The 24,146-nt window shown below is 45.5% G+C and overlaps 2 protein-coding genes across 2 annotated transcripts in view; one reads left to right on the top strand and one right to left on the bottom strand.

The window, feature by feature from the left end:
- Nucleotides 1–205: 205 nt before the first annotated feature.
- Nucleotides 206–5,804, top strand: mul1 (mitochondrial E3 ubiquitin protein ligase 1). Its single transcript, XM_086159792.1, has 5 exons — nt 206–336; nt 1,509–1,675; nt 1,759–1,846; nt 2,290–2,410; nt 2,914–5,804. The coding sequence occupies exons 2-5, from the start codon at nt 1,556–1,558 to the stop codon at nt 3,641–3,643; spliced, it is 1,059 nt and encodes a 352-aa protein (XP_086015918.1). The 5' UTR covers nt 206–336; nt 1,509–1,555; the 3' UTR covers nt 3,644–5,804.
- Nucleotides 5,805–8,304: 2,500 nt separating this feature from the next.
- The window catches only part of vwa5b1 (von Willebrand factor A domain containing 5B1), a 35,936-nt gene continuing 20,094 nt past the window's right edge, over nt 8,305–24,146 (bottom strand). The window contains exons 13-20 of the mRNA XM_086159875.1: nt 19,593–19,833; nt 18,690–18,983; nt 17,210–17,347; nt 14,239–14,373; nt 13,906–13,977; nt 13,532–13,601; nt 12,530–12,653; nt 8,305–11,451 (exon numbers count right to left, since the gene is read on the bottom strand). Coding sequence (XP_086016001.1) covers nt 10,795–11,451; nt 12,530–12,653; nt 13,532–13,601; nt 13,906–13,977; nt 14,239–14,373; nt 17,210–17,347; nt 18,690–18,983; nt 19,593–19,833 — 1,731 coding nt within the window. The 3' untranslated portion in view covers nt 8,305–10,794. The remainder of the gene's footprint in view (nt 11,452–12,529; nt 12,654–13,531; nt 13,602–13,905; nt 13,978–14,238; nt 14,374–17,209; nt 17,348–18,689; nt 18,984–19,592; nt 19,834–24,146) is intronic.

Genomic DNA, 24,146 nt, shown 5'->3' with positions numbered 1-24,146 from the left:
GGTAGCGAGCTTTCTCCTTTTTTTTTTTAGATCGTCAACCGCGAATAAACACCACCGAAGAAGAGACATCACAGTAAACCGATGAAGTACAATAGGAAATTGAGTCAGACTGCATTTAAAATAAAAGTAGCAGTTATTTTTTGTAAAACGGATGGTATTTCTCAAATTAGGCCATTTCCGATCAAAAACAGAGCCAGCCCTGCGCAGGCATAATTGATTGTACAGCGACCCCTGCCGACACAGAAGCCAAAGCACACTTTTTTTAGCCGTATTGCTAGTCGTGAGTTGCCGCTGTTGTTGTTGACGTCCCTGCCGGCGGAGCAACGGGGAATACAGGTGAGACACACCCGCGCTGCCCCCCACTTGCCCTCCGACTTCTTGTTCACGGACAACCCCGGCTGGTATCTTTACATAAAACCCCCCTCGAATCGCGTTGCGTCCCGGTTTAGCCGGAATGTAGCTAGCGGAGGGCTAGCTTAGCCGCGTAGCACGTAAACAGAGAAGTGCTTCAGCCTGCGCGCGTGTATATGTAGGAGAAACAAAGTACACATCTCTTAGCCCGTTAGCAAACAACAATAATCAGGTTTACGTCTTTAATAACGCAGAAACGCTACTAATGAGATCACCGTGGTTAAAAAAACTACAAGCCAATATGTCGTATTTTCTTCTTCTACGGTCAATAATCTTAGACTGCTCACCTCCCGACAAGGTCGCGACCGCCGTTTTAACTTGACGCTGCTGTTTGCGAGCGAATAAACACGTCGTTCTTCTGTCCTTATATCCTTTTTTTTAAATATATGTAAAACAAACCACTGTTATATTTTACCGTCGAGCTCAAGAGTTTCCAGCTTCATCTTTGGGATGAATTCCAAGTGCACTGTCAAACGAATTAGGTAATTAAAATAAAGCTGAAGATGGGACCTAGTAGGGATGTAGAAACTTGCTTTTAAAAGATCAACAGTGAATTGAAATAAATGCTTTCCACCATAAGCGAAATATGATAAATATAGACACCTAAAGAATGACTTGAGAAAAACATCGACTCTACCAGTAGCAACAAACTGTAAAATCTAAAGAAGTTACCAAAAAGTGGACTGTGTAAAAGCAATGCTATTTACCTTTAAATTTCCCAGAAATTAATATTTGAAAAAAATGCTTTTTACTCTGTAGACCAAAAACAAACAAGTTTGAAATAATGGATCTAGATGTTATAAAAGTTTACTATGAAGTCATAAAAAAAATTCTGAAGTCATAAATCAGAGGCTGTAAAAGAAGTGGCATGGGGACTGAGGCGCGGATCCAATTCTGTGTTATTAATCACATAACCCAATGGATATTAAGATACATTTTTTGAAATAATTAAAACAAGGAAAGGATATCCAAAACAGTGTTCAGGTTTGATACTTTTAAAGATGCTTTAAAAAAATAATCAATGAATGGTAAGGAAGTATTCCACAGCTGAAAGCTGGGCTTTGGACAGTCAAAATAGCTATCATAATAATTCCCAGATCTCGCCTACGGCCCCCCCTGCCAGCTGGATGCCGCAGGCCAGAAGATGGATCCCAGCGGGAAACCCTCCACCGCGCAGATCGTGGTCCTCGCCACCAGCTCGGCCCTGACCGCCATCTTCTACTCCATCTACAGGAACAGGGCGACCACAGTGGCGAGGTTAAAGGTAAGCTGCAGCACACGGAGGGGCGACTGAACGCTTGGATGTTGTTTTCTTGCTATTAATCAGTTTGTACACCTCCCCCGCAGGAAGCCAAGAAATTATCAATTGATCAGGATCTGAAGACTATCTTGTCTGAAACTCCCGGAAGATGCGTCCCGTACGCCGTCATCGAAGGTGTGTGCGTCGTAGGGAAATTATGCAATTGAGGACTGAGGAAAACACGCAGTCCATGCCAGTTTATCAATACCAGCGAGACTTCGCAGGATCTTAAGTCTTTCAAGGATAAGATTAAAAAAAAAAAAACGAGCAAGGAATTAAGTGACTAATACCTGAGTGACAGCAGAAACAATGTACCAAGATGAATCAAGGACAGCGTTAAAAAGAAATGTCAAAAATGTATTCGATAGAAAGAAAATGCAATGAAATTGTCAGACTATTGGAGAAAAGTACATCAATCATGGTGGAAAAAAGAATCCAGAAGCCTCTTTTCCAAGTGTTAAAAGTCCAAAGTCAGAGTTCCAGCTATTAAACAATGCTTTTCAACAAATCCTGAATTCATCGGGGAACAGGAGCTTTCCGACCAATGTTTGTTTTTAAGCTATCCTGCTCCCTCGCAGGCGTGGTGAGGTCGGTGAAGGAGACCCTCAATAGCCAGTTCATCGACAACTGCAGGGGCGTCATCGAGCGGCTGACGCTGAAGGAGGAGAAGATGGTGTGGAACCGCACCACCCATCTCTGGTAAGGACGTGCCGACCGCCAGAAACATGGATTTATTGGTTGTTTTTTTATGTTTTGGTGACTTTTAATTGTTTTTTTAAAGAATTAAAATAAGTAAGTACATTGGCTCCATCAGCAAGGAGCAGGTAGAAATTCACAGCGTTCACAAGATATCGACTTCAAAACATCTGGAGTTTTTAGTGTCACTGGTAAATCCAGAAACATAGCAGCGCACACATGCACACACACACACACGAAGGGGAGAAGCTGTCATGTCCATCAACTGTCAAATCTCAAAACACCAGGGAGGAGAGGCTGCAGTGATTTCACAAAGTGGACTGTGATGGTAGAAAAGGGCGGAGGGGGGCTGTGAAAAAGAGCATAGAACATGGAGGGAGATGCCTTCATGAGGCACGCTGTGCTATTAGGTAAAAAAAAATTAAAAAATGAATTTAAAAAGTGGGGGTGTTCCTGGGATTCAAAAAAGCCTGCATCCTGAAAACCCTCTGCTCTCCGTGCTGCAGGAACAACACGGAGAAGGTGATCCACCAGAGGACCAACACGGTCCCGTTCGCCCTGGGCCCGCATGACCAGGACATCAGCGCCTCCGTCAGGGTCGTCCGGCCGCTCGACGCCGCCGAGCTCAACCTGGAGACCACCTACGAGAACTTCCACCCCTCCGTCCAGTCGCTATCAAGCGTCATCGGCCACTTCATCAGCGGCGAGCGGCCCAAGGGGATCCAGGAGACGGAGGAGATGCTGCGGGTGGGAGAGAGCGTCACCGGCGTGGGCGAGCTGGTCCTGGACAACAACCTCATCAAACTGCAACCCCCCAAGCAGGGTTTCTGCTACTTCCTTACCCGCATGGACTACGACTCCCTACTGAAGAAGCAGGCCAACAGCGTCCGCATGTGGCGCGTGCTCGCCATCGTCTTCGGCGTGGCCGCCTGCTCCACGCTTCTCCTCATCCTGTGGCGGCGCTACATGCACCACAGGCGGAGGAAGAAGGAGCGGAGCCTGCTGGAGGAGTTCAAGGAGCACCAGAAGAGGCGCCTGCGCGAGCTGAACGTGGATGAGGGCAGCGTGTCGCCCACCAGCTGCACAGTCTGCCTGAGCCAGGAGCGCTCCTGCGTCTTCCTGGAGTGCGGTCACGTGTGCGCGTGCACGCAGTGCTACGAGGCGCTGCCGCCGCCTAAGAAATGCCCCATCTGCCGGGCCACCATCGACCGCGTGGTGCTTCTTTATAACAGCTAAGCGTTCCGGGGGTTTAAAATTTAAAAAAAAAAACATCACCAAATGCCAATCACCTCTCGAGGGGACTCAATGTGTACACGCTCAGATTGGAGATCTATTACTTTCAGGATAAAACCGCGGACTTCTACAGACCGGTCGTCCTGTCGGAGACGGCTCGGATTATTGGTGGAAGCTAATCACCAGTTTCAGAGCACTTAAAAAAAAATCCATCAGTGACCAGGTATTCTCCCATGTCCTGCAGATTCTAGATTGTGGCACCATCCAGAATCCCCCCTCCCTGGCTGGCTCGGGCCCAGACAGCCCCGCCGCCTCCCTCCTCCCCCTATCAGCCGCGTAGAGAAGCTGCAAACCCTCCTTCCACCCTGGAGCAGCCATGTTTGCCCACCCTCGTCACCCCAATCATAGCGAAGCCTGATTACGTCACTGCTTGTCACACTTCTATTTTCCCAGGTATGGAAGTTTTTCAATCCCTCCTCCTCATTCCCTGCCCAGAACTGGTGAATCGAGCAATTTCAGCAGCCTCCTCTGCAAGTTTCCCCTCAAATAAGAGTTAACCCATGATGGTCACTTGAAAAGTTACAGGTCTATCAACCAATCGCGTGTCAGAATCGAGTTCTGCGAAAGAGACGTGCACGAGGACCGCTGAAACCCATCAAACCAATTTATCTGCCAAAAAAAAAAAAAACTAACTGAAATGCAGAGAAAATAGTTCCCAATTAAACTGCTGTGAATAAAGTTCAGTGAAAAGCCTTGTTATAGTTATTTATACCAAGATCTTTTTATTTTCACATCTGTGACTCAGGTTCTCGGCCAACTCACGGAAATGTCAGTATTTGTCACAGCCGCTTGCGGTTGCCAAGGTGACGCAAAGACTTATCGAGATTGCTTATTGCCACATGTTTCTATGAGTACAACATTTATCATTTGTTTGTTTTTTTTAAAAAATAGGATGAAATATGACATAAAACAAGGTAGCAGACCAAAGGTGGTGAACACAAAGAACATATTAACTGTGATATAGGAGCAGCAAGAAGTAAAAAGATGTTCCCATACCTGATGCAAATAAAAAATTACCTGAAAGGAGACGCTGAGTTGGGAGGACAGTCAGATGAAGAAGATGGAACGATGAAATCTGAAGTCGGAATGGAAAGTAAAGCACACGGCAGGAAGTCAGATGATCCACAATGACAGATCTACCAAAATCGAATCAAGGGTATACAAACATCAACATTTTTATATAAATCCTGCATTGCAGCGACTTTTGAAAAGTCGAATTAAATCAGCCAAGTCAAACTTGGGGATGAAAAAAAAGAAGAAAAAATATTAAAAACAGACAGGAAACTGGGGTAAAATCAGGGGAGACTTGAATTGATGTGAGACGTAAATGTCAGCGGCTACTCCCGCGCACAAAGCACATAATGCACATTTGTACATTAAAATACTGAAAATAAATTTCAAAAGCCATGGCAACCGGCTTGAGTGAAGTAACTAAGAATTCAAACAGAGTCTGGAAGCAAACAGGAAGTGGAACTTACCAGTGTTTTTTTCCCTTGTTTCTTCTCCAGATTATTCTTTTAAAGCATTTTCTAAACTTATCAGAAAAGACTGAAATCTCCAGATGCCGTCTAGGATTTATTTTACATTAATCACTTTCTTGTTCCTAAAAGCATTGCAGCCAAAACTTCCCACATTGTACAATGAGTGTTATCAGTCATTAAATCACACCTGGTGAGTTTGAAACAAAGGGGCGGTTTTTGCGCCGGTTCAGACGACTCAACTGGCCCACTGGCTGTGTGCAGAATTTAATCTGAAAAATCTTTATTTTAAGACTTGACAAAAAAAACTAAAACCAACATTTTCATTATTGAATATGTTAATACACAATTAACATAAGAAACTTGGGTAAAAAAAAAAAAGATTTGAATTATTTAAAGGAAAATTTACCTTTTGTTTTAAGATCTCTGGTCCTGCAAACCATATATATTTATTGACTTAATCTACTGATATGAATGATATACTAATTTTTGATTGTTTCATTGCAAATTTCTCATGTTCTGATGCTATTTCTCACAAGTTTAGTTGCTTAAAGAGGATGTGCTGCTGGTTGTGAGGTGTTGTTTTCAAAAAAGCAGAGGTTACCGTGCCCTGGATGCGGCTCTGCAGGACTGTGTACTCTGGTCTGATTAAATATCCTCCATCATAATTCTGTGGGTGTAAATGTGTGTAGCTGTGTTAACTTTTTGTTTTTAATGAGCCTCATTCACCTGGCAGCTTGACTTCCTTTTTGTCCAATTTCTTTTAGTTTATTTGTTTGTTTTTTTTCTTCTTTTTTTCGGAGCTGCAGCTTTAAAATCAAGCGAGCCCCCCGGATTATGTTCCGCCGTGTAAACATCATTTGCCGGGTCTCTTCGCGCATTGACGAACCGCCCTGCCATCATTGTGCTGCAGACATGAAAGCGGCAGTTCCGATCCGACGCCATGGAAACCCCTTCTGTCTGCTCCGATGGTGCTTTTAGCAGCGGCGGCTGTTACCGCGCCGACGGCGATTGAACCGTCCAAGACATTCCCCTCCATTATTCACCACTTAGAGAGTTTTGAATTTCAATGGGCCCTGGAGAGAGCCCAATAATAAGAGCAAAGGATGGAGGTGAGACGTTCGCCGGACAAACTCTGACTGCGACGGCGAGGAGTTTTGGGTATGACCCGATTGTGGATGCAGAGTTTATTTATCGGTTTTAATATGCAAATGACCAAAAAAGAAAACTCTTTCATCAATTTATGACATTTACCTGGAGTTCTTTGAGCGCGCCAGCGGGGGGCGACGTCAAGGGCCGGATGCATTCCTTCCTGGTGTTTTCCCGTGGATGGACGTCCCACGGGTGGGTTTTTGTCTCGGGTGGCGCCCGTGATCCGAGGGGCCGTTGTCACTTCCTGACGACATCCATCGTGCGGGCGAACAAGGTTTGACAGATCTCAGGTTTGGACCTTCAGACTTTCGGGCCCAGGCGGCCCCCCTTAACTACAAATCCGTTTACTTTCCCAATGACTTCCTTCGTCTCATTTGTTTTTCTCGATGAGGTCATTCTACATCCGTGGCATCCTGCCGGCTGTTTCCGCAACATTCGTAATCAGGCTCGCCGCTCCCGCCGTCCGCCAATCCCCATGTAGAATTAGAGGCCGGCGCGCCTTTATCAGATTGCGGGCTAATATAATTTAATTCTCAAATCTGATCCCACCTCCCCCCCATGTTGTTATATGCAAGTGGTCAGATCAGATTTGTTGTTCTCTGGACATTAGTGACCATCTGCGCTGGTAGCCGTGGCAACAGCGCAGGTGTCAGTCAAACAGCCAAAAGAGCAGGGAAAGCCCGAAAGGCACTGTCACCGTCCAAGCCGTTATCAACTTTGCGGCTCCTGTGGCGTTTGGCTAACTTAGCTTCTCGGTTGGCCCGTCGCTCATACGGCCTTCTGAATTTCCTGACGGTGACCTGTCATACCTGGATGGAGTTTTTCAGGGATTAAACAACCGAACTGAAACGCCGCGATGCTTTGTCGGTAGGGTGTCAGCTCGATGACAAACATTTATCTCGGGTCTCGAGAGAAAAATAGATCCAGTCACTTGAAACATTGATTACGGTTTCGAGGACGACGCGTCAGTAATCATTTAGTCAAACGACTCCGGGGGAACGGGGATGACAGCGGGTGTTGCGGGATGGACGGACAGCTTGTAGTTAAATACGTCTGAAAACTACGCCACCAGAAAGCGTCTGCTGTTTGTTTTTCAGCCGTGACAGCCCTTGACCTGATGGTGACGGAGTATGCGGCGCCCTCGCTTCCGCAGCGTCTTAATGGAGCTGTCCCGGAGGAAAGCATTTCCACGGAGGTTCAGTGTCGAGTGACAGCCCGGACCGACGCGTGATAAATTCGATTGCCGTCCGAGGAATGACCGAGAACCGGGAAGACGTACCCCGACATTTTCTCAGAGACCTAAAAGCTACACGCCTTCCTCAAATCAGCTGTTGCTTGAGCTCCTTTGCGACGCTAATGGCGACCGTTGGTGTTAATGAGCTATCATCTCTAGCCACACCGCAGGCCACTCTTTCCCCTCTTCCTCCCTTTGATAATCTGTCTTTCCAGCAGCACGCGTTTTACCTCCCGGTAGGACGGATGGAGTAGATTAGATCCCTGCATCCTAATTAGGAGTTTCTGAATGGCTTCAAGGGGCCGTAATGTGGCTGCTTTGCTGTTAATGAAGCATGTCTTGTGTCACGCGGCGGTAGGAGGCGCAATGATCTAGCCGGCCTTCACCTCGACCCGGCACCACCGGCGGACGCGGGCGTTGGAAAGACTTAATCACCTGCGGTCCAGTCGCGGTTTTCGTCCGCAGCAAACAATGCATCCTGGAGCAACAGTATGCATCAGCACCGTCCAAGGGACCTGTTGTCTCATTATAATCAGACGGACTAAGGTCACCACTAAATCTATTTCACACTGATACGATGTGAAAATGCAGAAAATTTCCGCCAAACAGAGCTGAGATTCATGGGGAAATTGACATCTTTGAATCAAAACTAGTCATTAGCATTTCTTTAGCTACGAACAGAGAGAGAGAGAGAGAGAGAAACATAACTGTCAAACACCGTGGTCATTTTTTTTCTTATCGCATGCCTTTTTAATACATTTAACAATCACAAAACCATTTTCCTGTCACCTGTACGCAGATGATACACTGATATTCACAGCTAATATGCAAACGTACGGCGTCGCTGCGCTGAAGAAAAAAAGCAGCTGGATGCTCTTTGTTTCTCCTTTTGTTTATGACTTCAGTACAAAAAAAAAATCCTCGAACGATAACTCTCTGTACAGTGTAAGATCCAGACCCTGTCGTCCGTGTCGACGGCATCATCTGCAATTTTTTTTTCTTTTTTTTTCTGAATAATTTTATCACATGCACCTGCAAAACTGCTCATTAGCGTCAACAGTCATAGAGACACCACAGAAGCTTCCAACAGCCTCAAACAGTCAACGATCATTTGTAAAGGCACACACAGCAAGTGGAAAGGTACCGCACTACACGTCTGACCCCCAGAAAAAACATAATACGACTTCTTACAAAACGGCTGCACGTACGACGGTAACCACAGCACGGAAAGTAATACCAGGTGTGACATCCACTGTGTTTCTCTTTTTCCGAGAGCAAAAAGTACAACGCTGCTGCCTCCGGATGCGGCGATTCATTCATTGAACATGTTAACGTAGCTACCCACGTTCATGCAGACGAATCAATACAACTCAGCCTGAGTCAAACACAAATAAAGATATATAATACCTGAGTGAAGCAACATTGTAACGGAATGAGATGGGAGGCGAGGGATGGGGCAGGGAATGAAAAGAGACGGGCATATTTTGGGTATATACAAGGAAAACGATCGGTCATTTTCCGCAGACTTTTTTCAAACCTCGGTTAGGCACTTGCGGTAAGTGAGCTGTGAGCGAATCAGGACGAGCGACGTGGAGGGAGGCACTGCTGTTCGCTTTGGATATTCCACAGGAACCAGCCACAGCAGCGGCGCAAGTCTCCTGGCCTGGTTGTAACCGTTGGCGACAGTCGGTCTACTGATCGGGGTTGCACCAAAACTACTCGTGACTACAGGACATCACCTTCCTAGCTGACATGTTTATATGTTTATTTTCTTTTCATGATTAATTCACGGGATACGTTTTTTTGACCGATCCAGGTCAGCGGAAAATGAAAGCAGTTCCGCAATGGTGCCATCGAGCATACCGAAAAAGTACATCAAACCATGAAGTCAGTTCTTGGTCTTGTAGCTGTTTCCTCTTAGCTGTTTGCTAACTACCCGGATGGATCGCCAGTTCTTTGTCAACTATCTGTTTCCTGGTAGCTGTTTGCTAGCTATCTGGATGGACCATCAGTTCTTGGTCGACTATCTGTTTCCTGTTAGCTGTTTGCTAGATACCTGGATGGATCGCCAGTTCTTGGTCAACTATCTGTTTCCTGTTAGCTGTTTGCTAGCTACCTCAATGATTCACCAATTCTTAGATGACTAGTTGTTTCCTGTTAGCTGTTTGCTAGATACCTGGATGGATCAAGCTAGAAGGTCCGGGTGGGTTCAGATTGGAAATTAAGTTCCTGTTAATTTGGCAGTACATCCAACACATTAGCCCACTCAATCTAATGTTGAAGGCAAACGCAAAAGGGAACTACCTGGCAAGGTTTGCATTTTTATCCAAAAAGGAGGGGAATCTACGTTGTGATCGTGGTCATGTTGCAGTCTCCATGGACCAGACAGGGAAGCAGCATGCAGTTAATCCACAGGCGCACCTAACAGTCCATTAAAACTGTTCTTAAGTGTTTCCGTTTTGTTTTTCTTTTCAGACCACACCTGTGTTTGGCTGAAGCAGCTTTCCACACAACAGCTGATCCAACAAAACCAGCAGGGTTTAGATCATTTACTCTGTCGCCGTGTTGATTTATCCCGCTATTTGACTGTAAAATTGATATGAAAAGGCTCTGAGTTTGAATGTCGATTTCAGTCTGAGAAGCTAATATCAAGGAACAAACTAATTAACCATTCCATTACCAGGCTGTTTTTTTTTTATCGTTCTTTTTTTCATTTTGCAATTCAGCAGTTGATGCAACCAGAAATCTCAAACTCACTTAAAAGCTCTTTTCTGTGACAGATCAATGAAAATAATAGGCTGCGTATAAATCATTCAATAAATGGGGATTTAAACACCTTTGGGGGAACAAGAAATAAAAAAAAACAACAACCATGCTTTTCTAAGGCGGGAACAAAGTGGTCCAGCATGCTACAAATTTTAAACACTGATTTTTTTTTTCTCGACAACGCAAAAACGTGGCGCGACTTCTCTGGGATCCTTGGCTGACGGGGATCCAGCTACATTATATGGCACCAGCGAGGTAATAACTTGAGCGTCATGCCTCTGATATGTCTGGAGGAGGAGGGGAAGGAGGAGCGCAGGACGATTGGAAAACACACACTGTTCACGACGGCAACAGCGAACGGACTTCCAAGGACATACTGCAGAATAGGGACAAGTACGGCCTCGGTTAGCATAGTATGATAGAAGTAGTCTGGTTGGCGTGGATCTCTGCGGGACCCCCGGGCCTCAGACGCTGTTTGGGTTGTAGCACAGCATGTTCAGTTGCAGGTTTTCATCCCAGTGCCTGAGGATGATGAAGAGCTGGTTGGCAGCGGCCTTGACCGAGGCCAAGTCCCGGCCCTCTGGGATGTCCTGCGCGCTCAGCCACATACTGGCCTTGGCGGCCACCAGCTCCCACTCGATGAAATAACTGGCAGAGCTGTGCTCCAGCCAGGCCAGGGCCACTGCCGTGGCCCACACCATGCTTTCCGGATCAAGCGTTTTTCTCGAGGCGCCGCAGGGCGACGCTGATTCCGGGCCTCCGGACCCGGAGCTCCGCCCGCTGTCCACCTGGGGGTTCGGCGAGTGCGGTAGCTCGGCGGTGCTGGACGGGCTGCCCGGGGAGGGCGAGCCGCCGTTGGCGCAGATGCTCTTGGAGAGAGGAGAGGAGCTGCGGATGCCGGCGGTTTGCTCCGCAGGGGGGTGGCCGGCTTCCACCTCGCCGGCTCTGCCGCCATCGTCGGCGCTCTCAGCCCGGCGGCCGGAGGAGTGGGACAAGTGGCCCAGGCTTGTGCGGTGGCTCGTGAAAGGGGACGTCCACTTCAGCTTGTCCATAGGCACGTTGATGGCTTCGCAAAGGGCCACGTCCAGCGGAAATGCGCCGCAAGCTAACTGTAGCACTACCTGCACGGGGAAAAAGAAAAGTCATTTTATGTGATAAACCACAAACAGGGACTGGTATGTTACTGTTGATTGAAACAAATGACTTGTCAGGCTGAGCAAACAAATGATGTGGTTCCTCGTCACCTGATGGACATTGAGGTTGTGAAAAGCCCAGGAGGAGACCAGCATGTAGGTCTTATTAAACAACCTATGACAAATAACTCGAGTCAAGACGGCCGTCCATAGTTTTTTAGTTATTTCTAGGCAGGAAACAGGAATAAACGAGTAGAGTAGCAAATTGCCGCCGCAACAGCCGGGTCGCTCCTGCCAAACAAGAGAATGGGCTAAATAAACCTTTGTGCCCAAACAGAAGCTAGTATTGTTTTAAGTATCAAGTATTTTGTTTTCAGAAAATTAACATCATTTTAAATACACAGCAGCACCTGTAACCCGTTGGGTGAATTTTGTGCATCTTCTCGCTGACATTCCACTTCCTGTCCTCACTGTTTCCGTGGCGATAGCGGGTTATGCGGCGTGAGTCTTTTTTTTAAGGGCAGTTATTAAAAGAAAAAGGCTACAATTGTCACGATGGGTTAGGTTTGTTTTGTTTGTTTTTGTAATTCGACTTGGACACTCAACTCAGTAATACCTTCGTGAGACAGATGTTTTGGGACGCCGCGGTCAAAGCCCTGCCTGGCATATTCAGGCGAGGTGCTCAGCCGGGCTCGTCCTGAATACATTTTGAAGGGGGCTGTCAAAACACCGAATCCCCGGAGAGCTGACGGATGCTCCCGCTCTGCCACAATTGTAACGCCCGGGGTAGAAAATGAATGTGATACCAGGAGGGGTGAAAAGAAATGCAGTTGAGGTCAGTAAAGGGTCTTGGGGCCATCTGAAGCAACACGATGAATAATTCATCGCTCCCGTACCTGCATCGCTACCCTCTGGTCTTTTACCATTGCACCTGTTAGCATCTACGGCGGCTAGTGTGGAATGTTACCGGGACACCAAGTGTTAAGGCCTCCCTAGAGATGCTACCCAGGCCTGGAGCTTGCAGGTTGATTGCGCGTCCACCCACGGGTGTGTTTCCGCTACGCACCAGAGGAATGTAGTCTTTGTTTTCGTTGTCGCTCTCCCCGATGGAGTCGCCGGATTTGCTGTGGGACCGGCTCATGAATCCCTTGGCGGCCCGGGTCAGGAGGCGGGTCCTGCTCAGGGCCAACCTTTGCGGAGGATGAGAGGAGACGCAAAGGTAAGCGACGACATTTGGCACAACAACCCAAAAGTTAGCAAGCACAAGCAGGCGAGGATGGACATCGGGAATAACACAGAAACAAAGATGACCCTTCACCTAGCGGAGCAACTTGGAATTAGCATGCTAACAATTGTAGCGGCATTAATCCTGAGGCTGGAGGGAAGTGACCTCTGGCTGGATCAACCCTTGATGCGTACAAGTCTCCACCCAAGAGCCAGTTCCCATTAATCGATTGTTCTTTTACAGAAGCTACATGCTAACGCCACCCCCTGCTGCGTCGTCATGTCCATCACGCAGTTTTCCTTTCATCAAATGCCCCCTCGCAATGCTCCCTGCCCCTACACACCGCACATCGCTATAGCAACGGGTACGCACGCGTCTTATTCCACCCTTGTAGCCGATCAGATAGAGGAAACAGAAACCCCACAGGCAATCGCACAATGGTCGCCATCTCCGCTTCCCCCCAGGCAGTAATTTGTGGGTACACAAGACTGGACGCGATCAATGCGTTAGCGGAGACAGTGACAGGAAACCAAGATTTAGAGAAAAGAATTACGGGTTATTTTTTCTTTTTCTGTGAGAGAAACGGCAGAGGGATGCAATTTTGCAATCTATTGAAAAATAACAATAATAATAATAATAATAATACTAACAGCCCGGCGTATGTGCAAATGGAGTGGAAGCCCGGGCTGAGCTTGACGGGAACTTTCAACAAAACCTAGCACCGCGGCATTGTCTAGAATTAGAGGGGGGCAAAGATGCCTGGACGAAAAATAAAAGTTGGAGCACAAGTGATCCAAGAGCAGTAGGTGCTGTCAGTCCTCTGGCGTGACAGCATTCACCCACCTGGCAGAGAAAAGGGACTCCACTGATTTCTGCGACTGATCCGAGGTCACCGACGGGCTCCGCTGGGTGACTTGGAGATGGACAGAGAGACAAAGAAAGCAGCTGCAATACTTTGTGTGAACTCAAATTACTTTTCTGACATCAGCTTCTCAGATAGTGAACAAACCCACACAGTGCCGGGTAACAAGGACACTGTGGAAATACTTGGAGCTCTTTGTCTTCTTGGAGTGACACGTGTCCTCATGTGTGTGTTTGTGTGTGTGTGCGCACATCTTCACATCTCATTTTTTTAAATTCTTGAAACAAAAGGCCCGAGGAAAAAAAAAAGGTTGCATTCTTGTGACGCCCGACTGATGCTTGTGCAGAAAACACACCTTCTGTGAAGCTGCACCTCTCCCAGCCGGAGGACGACGGGGTGCTGCAGGGGGAGACTCGGTCCTCGCCACCTGAGACATGGACGGAAAACGCATTTTTATTTTACCCCGACTGTGACGGCGCCATCAAACCGGTGACTCCCATGTGAATTTAAACCCAAGCGGACAGTCTCTGCTGCTGCTGCTGCCGCTGTTGCTTGGCCACCATTTCTGCCATTTTTGCAAAAGTTGTGTATTTTTTGCTGTCCAGCTCGCCTCCGCCTTTATTTTCTTAACATACATCGAAGACCTGTTTCTATTGGCTCGGTGAGATAAACATGGAATCCGCCTCACTGTTTGGCAGCATCGTGTCTTCGGCCTCCTCCGACACGCCTCCGGACTGGGAGCGCCCCAGCCCGATGGAGTAACCTCGGTTCTTCCGGCTCCCCGAGCGAGAGCTCGAGTGTGAGCCCCTTTTCAGGACGTCCCCTAAAAAAAGAAACAGGAAATTGAAGAAGGACGGATGAGTGGAAATGCACTCCAGCGGCAGACGTTCCCGTTGTCTCCTGGGGGAAATCAGCTCGGCAGCAACCCGAAGCCATCAGACCAAAAAAAAAAAATGACGTGACTGTGTCTATGCTAAGCTAACTGCTTGTTATTTAGCGTGGTGACTCACTCTGTGTCACTGCTCCCTTTTACGACCGAGGCAGTGATAAACGGTCTGAAGCACTTGTTTGATGACAGACATTTATAAAAGTCATTCATTCATCGATTTATGCCGGTGTTAACATTCACTCTCGGCCGTCCAGGTCAGGCGTAATCGTCAATTCTTATCATTCCTGCAGGCACGGGCGCCCTCAGGACACGACACCCAGACAAGAGATGGAACGTGGCGTCTGCTGTCAAGTGCAAATAAGGTTGTGAAGACCTCCGTACCGGAGATGCGAAAGAACCTCTGCACAAATAGATGGCCCCCAACATGCTGAACACCCCCCACTCCCTCCACTCTGCACTGGACTCTTAACAACATATTGCACTATTTTGCACTTTGCACTTTTGCCATTTTTTTCACAGTTACAGTAAAATCCATCATGCAGCTACTGTATTATAAACTGACTCTTTTATCTCTTTAAATCCACTTCATTTCTCACCTGCTATTCTATGGTGTTACTGACTGGTTTTTGCACAAAATTGTACAGATAATTGCCACTCTCTATATTCAAATTTACTTTTTTATCCGGCCCGCCAAACTATTTTCTTTGAATATTTTAATATTTCAATAGATATTGAATTCAGAAACTCCTTGTTTTTTTCTTTCGTTTAATTTTGCATGGATGATTACACACAAAATAATGTCGGTACATATACATGATCATTAATGATTTTAAAGTTGAAATAAAATGCTAAAAAATGTAAATATTTAAATTGCAATCTTCATTTTGTTCAATTTACATGACACCTAGTTGGTCCTCACATAAAAATGAGAACTGTGGCCCGCCAGCCAAAATAACTGCCCACCCCTGCCATACAGCTTAATGTTTACTGTTTAATGACATAGTGCTTAATTTGCACCCTTATTATTTTGTTAACCTCATGTCACCATGGGATTGTGACAGATGTCTTCTTGATTCCTCTGTATGTCAAGTATATGAGGAGAAATTGACAATAAAGCTGACTTTGACTTTGAAAGCCACCTCCTCAGGTCAGGACTCCATTGTCCACTGACACCAAAAGGACAAGGGCCACTCCCTTGAAGACAGCAATATCCCCATTCTGGCCAAAGAAGACAGATGGTTTAAGAGAGTCCAAGAAGCCATCTTTGTCATAAGAGAAAGAGCGTCACTGAATAGGAGCAAAAAGTGCTCGTTCTTGAAGTACTGAGCTCCTTGAATTGTGAAACCCTCAAGGTAAAATAGGTATACAGACAGAGTCTTCTGTCTTTTTTGGGGCCTGCGGGTGCGTAGCCAAACAGAGTAGTACCATCGGACGTCACGGCAGTATGCTCAAGTATGACTAGAGAAAGGACCAAAGAAGAAGACAATAAGGTCCATCCACATGCCGCCATGTGTTAGAGGGCCGTACATTCTGTCAACTGAATTGCAACGCGGAACATGGAAGTGAACACTCAACCATGCACGGCAACATCATGCCATCTGCCACAGCAACGTAAGGCAAGCATGGGAAGGATGTGGGTTGTGATGTTTGATATGGACTTACTGATTTATATACGTAGTGTCAGCATGAAAGAGCCCTGAGACAATCTGATGATGTGTTGAGATCCGTCCCGAAACGGGACCAGTTTTGAGCCGGTTCTGATTCAAACATTCATCTGAGTAAAATCAAGCCCCTATTAGCTAGGGGTTGCATCAATAATGACCAAGTTTATGTCTTTTTAAGCATTTCGATCCTGGAGTGGACCCCAGATGAAGATTAAGGGCGGGGGGGGGGGATCCCCGGGGACTGTAAATTGAAAATGACGGGCTTCCGGGCCATTAGGAGTAAATATAACCCGCCTCCGCTCCGACGTGTGGGACCCAACACTCTTTACATCTTTTAATGGCTCCCTGGCAAACCAGAGAGCAGAGCACACATTCAGCGGTGGATTTTATCGATTTTTTCACTGTATATCATTAACACCTCCCCTTGGCTGACGTGCTGACAGCAAGGGGAGAGAGAGCATATAAATACGCCTCCGGTTTCGACAACGTGACGAGGTAACAAGGTCATTCTCGTAGGCAACAACCCCCGAGTCACCATTTCCTGTTTTCTTTTGGCATCTCAACCACATCCACGGTTTCTTTTTTTCTAAATTCTCGGCATCACTTCCCAAACTCGCCCCTACAATACCCATCGTACTGAGCTTGCCCCTACGACCGCACAATACCCATCACACTGAGCTTGCCCCTGTGACCCCGCAATAGCCATTGTACCGAACTTGCCCCTACGACCGCACAATACCCATCATAGCAAACTTGCCCCTACTACCGCACAATAGCCATCGTTCCAAATTTGCCCCTTCGACCGGGCAATACCCATTGCACTGAGCTTGCGCCAACGACCGCACAATACCCATCGTACCAAACTGGCCCCTACAACCGCACAATACCAGTCGTACTGAACTTACCCATATGACCGCACAACATCCATCGTACCAAGCTTGCCCCTGCGACCGCGCAATACCCATTGAGCCTTACAGGATCAGAACAATCTGTCTTCTCAAAGTTGTCCCTTTGACTGTGTGTGTGTGTGTGTGTGTGTGTGTGTGTGTGTGTGTGTGTGTGTGTGTGTGTGTGTGTGTGTGTCTCTGAGAGAGAGAGATTCTTACCTTGGTTGATGTATTCAATACACGTTGGCAAATATTCATTAGTGTCCAAGTCGATGGGAACGAAGGCTGTGTATTTGCTCAGGATATTGCAAGCCTTGCTGGTGTGGATGGCGTATATCTGGTACTTTCTGCCCGAGCCTGCCAATCAAAGCGAGCACACGCACATGTGATATATCGTTCTGGTGCAGCAAGTTAAAGGGTCACCTAAAGTTAGAGGAGGATTATGTCAAAATCGATTGTCCAATGACATAAAGGGAAAGCGGCTTGAAAGGATTGGTCTGATATATTTTGGGGAAATGGGCTGATTCACTTGTGGGGGGGTATTTTAAAATGTTTTCAGTGTTCAATGCAAGCTAATGTGCCTGACGCTGTTTCGGGCGTCGGCGGTTTTATTTTCTCCCTCTAAGGACGGCGGCGTCTCTGTCTATTCCACAGATCAATTTCGCCTTTTAGCACCAAAGCTCCTTTATTGACCATGCGTCTGTCACCTTCGCCAACCCCCCTCCAAAACATTTTTGAAGTTTGAGTTACGCAAACCTTTCAGCCGTGGAGCGGGAAAATCAATCAATCAAAATCCCGCGCATCGATTAGCGAAAACGTCTCTCGCCGTTCAGTGACCCGTATGTGTGAAGATGAGGCAAACAACTGCTTAAAGCTTCTCAAAGTAGCTCTGGCAACTCTTTACGGTGGGTCGTCCTCGGCTGAGGACAGTGTGATTTCAGGCTGACAACTGTTCAGACAGAAACCCTGGTTTTAGCCTGTTAGCTTAGCATTAAATATTCAAAATTAATTGAGTTTTGCTCCTGAAGATCGCAGCAAATGCTCCATCACCAAATTTGTTAGATGGATCAAGAGGCTAGCTGCTCCTTCTCTGCTCCTCCTCTTGATGCTAAGCTAACTGCTTTCTACTTGTCCCCATCAAAGTTATTTAGAAATGTGAAAAGTTTCCAATACTAACCTTGTTTTATTTGTTTTCACAGAAACAAACATCAACATCACTTAGCTTTACACTAGCCACCCATCCATCCACTATCCACTGCTTTTCCTCCATATGAAATTAATTGTATCTTGATAATGTATTGTTAAATATTATATAAATAAAAATGTATATTTTAATATTGATAACTCAAATATTGATAAACTCATATCAAAATTAATAATTTCATTATCAATAATAGTAATGTACTATAACATGATAATAACATTGTTATCATAATATAATAGAATCAATATCATACAAGCATATATTATATTATTTTATAATATACATAAAATGTTATGTCATTGTTATTTAATAATTAATATTAGTTATGTATTATTATTCATAATAATAATAAAAATAAAATAACACAAATAATGATAATGATGATGATGATGATGATGACGATCTTTTAAAAACATGCCTATATTTTCAATTTGATTTTATTTTTAATGATAGTGTATGTTGGATCTCCAGAATCCCCTTCTAGGATAGACTCACCATGCTCAATTTCACACTCCTTCTCCGCCATGTGCTCGAAGTCATGGATGATGGAGCGGCCTGCCAGGTGGTGGAAGGTCTCGTTCCACAGCTCCTCGTGGACCTTCTCCTCACGTTCCCGCCCGTTGAGGAAGGGTTCGATGTCGAAGGCCACCTCCCACTTCACCGGTTTTCCGCGGAGCAGCCCAGACACCACCGCCTTGCAGTCCCCCCTCTGCTGGCTGGGGGCCCCGAGCTCTGGAGCCCGGCTGTCCTGCGGGGTCTCCGCCTGGCACAGCTGGTGGCCGTAACCCTCTGAAACACCAGGTCGGGTTCTGAGCGAGGCTTACCCAGAGACAAGGCATTCCTGCCTACGATTTGGGATTGTTGGCAATATCTATCGCCCATTTTTGTTAAATAATATTTTAATGTTACATTATTATTATTATTATCTTTATTATCACCATCTTCTTATTATCACTGTGTTATACTATCATTGTAATAATTCTAATAATAATTGTTGTTGTTTTTATCAGCATGTAATAATTATCGAAGTATTATATTCGTATTATTCTAATTATAATAATGATAATAATAACAATGTATTTACAGAATTACAGAGTTTTGAAACAAAACAAAAACCACTGTGAATAATCAAATTTACTTGTCAATCTCGATTTAACCCTACAACACCGCATTTAATACAAACAGACCTACTTTTTCATAACAATTGAATGCATGTAGCATGACGACATTTAATCTATAATACAATGTAATATAATATAATATAATACAATATAATATGATATGAACTCAATAGAAAATATGTGGTAACCAAGATATGATTGAGAAATCTATTTAAAGTGCAGTATAGAAATAGTGAATATATTCTGAGCGCCTTCACTGAGATCAGAAAGGTCTCACCTGTTTCTCCGATGCTGCCGACAGACGGGCTGTCGGTGGACGACCTTGACCCCTCGTCCCCGCCCATGTTGCGCCCGGGCGGCGGCGGCGGCAGCACAGAGCTGTCCTGGGGCTGGGGTGGCAGGAAATGAGACTCAGGGATGCCTTCCTGCTGAGGGAGGGGACTCTGCTGGGCCGGTGGCCGGTGGCTTCCGGCAAGCTGCCCTCTAGAAGAGGTGGCGCACAGACTCGCCAGCTGGGGCTGAAAATAAGCGGTTGCAGTTTGTTTGTTTTTTTTTTTATCTAAAATTCTCACATCGCCTCAGGCTCGATACCAAAAAAATCAAATGTTACAAAAACACACAAAGGGTTTACAACTGGCACATTAACCTTTATTTTATAAGGGGTTATTTGCTTCTTCTTCTTCTTCTTCTTTCGGCTTTTCCCGTTAGGGGTCGCCACAGCGAGTCAACTTTCTCCATCTAACCCTATTCTCTGTATCTTCCTCTCTCACACCAACTACCTTCATATCCTCTCTCACTACATCCATAAATCTTCTCTTTGGTCTTCCTCGAGACCTCTTGCCTGGCAGCTCCAATTCCAGCATCCGTCTACCAATATATTCACTATCTCTTCTCTGTACATGACCGAACCATCTCAGTCTGGCTTCTCTGACCTTCTCTCCAAAACATCGAACATGTGCCGTCCCTCTGATAGACTCATTCCTGATCCTATCCATCCTGGTCACTCCCAAAGAGAACCTCAACATCTTCATTTCTGCAACCTCTAGTTCTGCCTGCTGTCTTTTGGTCATTGTAACAGTTTCTAGTCCATACATCATCGCTGGTCTCACCACTGTCTTGTACACCTTTCCTTTTATTCTGGCTGATAGTCTTCTATCACATAGTACCCCTGACACTTTTCTCCATCCATTCTAACCTGCTTGGACCTGTCTCTTCACCTCTTTTCCGCATTCTCCGTTGCTCTGGACTGTTGACCCTAAGTACCTGAAATCCTCCAGCTTCTTGATCTCCACTCCCTGTAGCCTCACCGCTCCACCCGAGTTCCTCTCGTTCACACACATATATTCTGTCTTGCTGCGACTAACTTTCATTCCTCTCCTTTCCAGAGCATACCTCCACCTCTCTAGATTTTCCTCTACCTGTTGTCTGCTCTCACTACAGATCACAATGTCATCTGCAAACATCATGGTCCATGGGGATTCCTGTCTAACCTCATCTGTCAGCCTTTCCATCACCATTGCGAACAAGAAGGGGCTCAGAGCTGATCCCTGATGGAGTCCCACCTCCACCTTGAACTTCTCTGTTACCCCTACAGCACACCGTACCAGTGTCTCACAGCTAGCATACATGTCCTGCACCAGTCTAACATACTTCTCTGCCACTCCAGACTTCCTCATACAATACCAGAGCTCCTCTCTTGGCACCCTGTCATATGCTTTTTCTAGGTCTACAAAAACGCAATGTAACTCCCTCTGGCCTTCTCTGTACTTTTCTATTAGCATTCTCAACGCAAATACTGCATCTGTAGTACTCTTCCTAGGCATGAAGCCATACTGCTGTTCACAAATGCTGACTTCTGCTCTCAGTCTAGTTTCCACTACTCTTTCCCATAACTTCATTGTATGGCTCATCAACTTTATCCCTCTGTAGTTGCCACAATTCTGCACATCCCCTTTATTCTTAAAAATAGGCACCATCACACTTTGTCTCCATTCTTCAGGCATCTTCTCACTCTCTAAGGTCCTGTTGAATAATCTAGTCAGAAAATCTACCGCTGCCTCTCCTAGACACTTCCACACCTCCACAGGTATATCATCGGGACCAACTGCTTTTCCACTCTTCATCCTCTTCAATGCCTTCCTCACTTCACTTTTACTAATTTTTGCTACTTTGTGGTCTACGATAATCACCTCTTCTACCCTTGCCTCTCTTTCATTTTCCACATTCATCAATTCTTCAAAGTACCCTTTCCATCTTCCCATCACTCTTCTAGCATCTGTCAATACATTTCCCTCTCTGTCCTTTATCACCCGGACCTGTTGTACATCCTTTTCATCTTTATCTCTCTGTTTCGCCAACCTGTATAGATCATTCTCACCCTCCTTACTATCCAACCGAGCATACAAGTCATCATAAGCCCTTTGTTTTGCCTTTGCTACCTCTATCTTTACCTTTCACCGCACCTCCCTGAACTCCTGTCTGTTCTCTTCAGTCCTCTCAGTATCCCACTTCTTTTTCGCTAACCGCTTTCTCTGTATACACTCCTGCACTTCCTCATTCCACCACCAAGTCTCCTTATCTACTTTCCTTCCAGATGACACACCAAGTACTCTTCTACCTGTCTCCCTGATAACACTAGCTGTTGTTGTCCAATCATCTGGAAGCTCACCCTGACCACCCAGACCCTTTCTCAATTCCTCCCTGAAAACCATGCAACACTCCTCCCTTTTCAGCTTCCACCATTTTGTCCTCTGCTCTGCCTTTGTCCTCTTCATCTTCCTTGTCACCAGAGTCATCCTACAAACCACCATCCTATGCTGTCTGGCTACACTCTCACCTACAACTACTTTGCAGTCACTGATCTCTTTCAGGTTACCTCGTCTATACAAGATGTAGTCTACCTGCGTGCTCCTACCTCCGCTCTTATAAGTTACCCTATGTTCCTGTTTTTTCTGGAAAAAGGTGTTCACTACAGCCATTTCCATCCTTTTTGCAAAATCTACCACCATCTGTCCCTCGGCATTCCTATCCTGGATACCAAATCTGCCCATCACTTCTTCATCCCCTCTATTGCCTTCACCGACATGTCCATTGAAGTCTGCACCAATGACCACTCTCTCATTTCTGGGAATATTCTGCATCACTTCATCTAACTCATTCCAGAACTTCTCCTTCTCTTCAGATTTCACATCCCACCTGCGGGGCATAGCCACTAACAACATTGAGCATCACACCTTCGATTTCCAGTTTCAGATAAGGGGTTATTTGCTGATTTATTATATTTTGTTATATTATATTATATTATATTATAGTATAACAATGGTAATTATTAATATTAGCTCATACAAGCACGCACCCACATACACGCATATATGTATACTGTAGATAGATAGATAGATAGATAGATAGATAGATAGATAGATAGATAGATAGATAGATAGATAGATAGATAGATAGATAGATAGATAGATAGATAGATAGATAGATAGATAGATAGATAGATAGATAGATAGATAGATAGATAGATAGATAGATAGACTTATATTTAAGAACAAACAAAAAGAGAGAAAAACAATTTTTTTAATCCAATAAGATCAAAATGAAGGGAATAAAAAGTGGAATGCTTCGCACAAAAACAGATTTATTTTGGAATTTTGATGAGGCATCGAGCTACCAATCCTGCAAGATCACTGATGCGGGAAACCAAAGCGATGGAGTCGTGGGCCGATCAACTCGACGCAGAGCTAATAATAAAAACACAGATTAATTAATTTCCGGTTCAGGGGACCGACCGCACCGGCACCAAGTCCACGACATCTGACACTCGGAGGCTTTGGGAGAGTCGGGGTGAGGTTTGGCTTCGACTTCCAGGAGGGGGTCGAATGCCGCAGAGGAGACAGGAGATCTGCGGTGAACGCAACCTGGCGGAGCGAAGACGCTCCCGGAGCAATTTTCAAACCTAATTACCAGCCATAAATTCCGCCCCTCATTACCTCCGAGCCCCTGTTAGCCTCCTCCTGATAAAACCTCGCTGCAGACGGCGTTCGGCTCATGGTCCTGCATGCAAATGGGAGCGATGACAGTCAATAACCTTGCATTTTGATATATAAAGGTCTATACAGTAGAGCCTCGGCTTAAAAATTGAATTCCGTCTTTGTTTCTGTTTATCAAATCGTTCACAATCAATGTTTCCCGATGAAACCAATGTAAATCCCACTGATGCGTTCTACACCGTCCAAAAAACTTACTGTTCCCTCTTGAAACTTTTTTGTGGGTTTATTTGTGGCAAAAATATGAAAAGGATGAAAGATGACCTAAATTATTACATGGTTTCGGGTGTTCTTTCTCTTCTTGTACTTGTACCCGGCGTTTCTTTCATTAAATCAACAAAAGTAAAGCCTTCTCGCATATGAGACCCTCGCTAATGCCAACCCTATCTATAGAAAGTTGTCTTTCATTCATCCCAACTAACAATAACTTTTCTATTTCCTATAAGACTTGAGAGCTTTGCTTCATAAACGTAGTCGCCCATTTAGCCACATCAGCCGTTTTTAGCGCATCTTTAGCAACACCTTAGCAACACTTTAGCAACATCTGTAGCAACACCACTCTCACATTTAGCTATTATTTCCCTCTTCAGATCTACTGCGATTCTTAACTTTTTCTTAACTTTCTCGCTAGCACTCTTAGCTTTTTTGGGAGCCAAAATGAGGGCTAGCTTACTGCAAAAAAGAATTATAGCAGAAGAAACAAAACGATAAACTATGTAAACAACGTGGAGTAGCACGCATGACAACGCTCCATGGCGGAAAGCCCATGAGTTTGTTCGTTT

Source organism: Fistularia commersonii, chromosome 14 (assembly GCF_037954325.1).
Source record: "Fistularia commersonii isolate RoL2024-O1a breed Wild chromosome 14, RoL_Fcom_v1.0, whole genome shotgun sequence".
In the NCBI taxonomy this organism is placed as follows: domain Eukaryota; kingdom Metazoa; phylum Chordata; class Actinopteri; order Syngnathiformes; family Fistulariidae; genus Fistularia; species Fistularia commersonii.
Note: the sequence above shows the minus strand (reverse complement) of the source record. Positions and strands in the feature narration are given on the sequence as shown.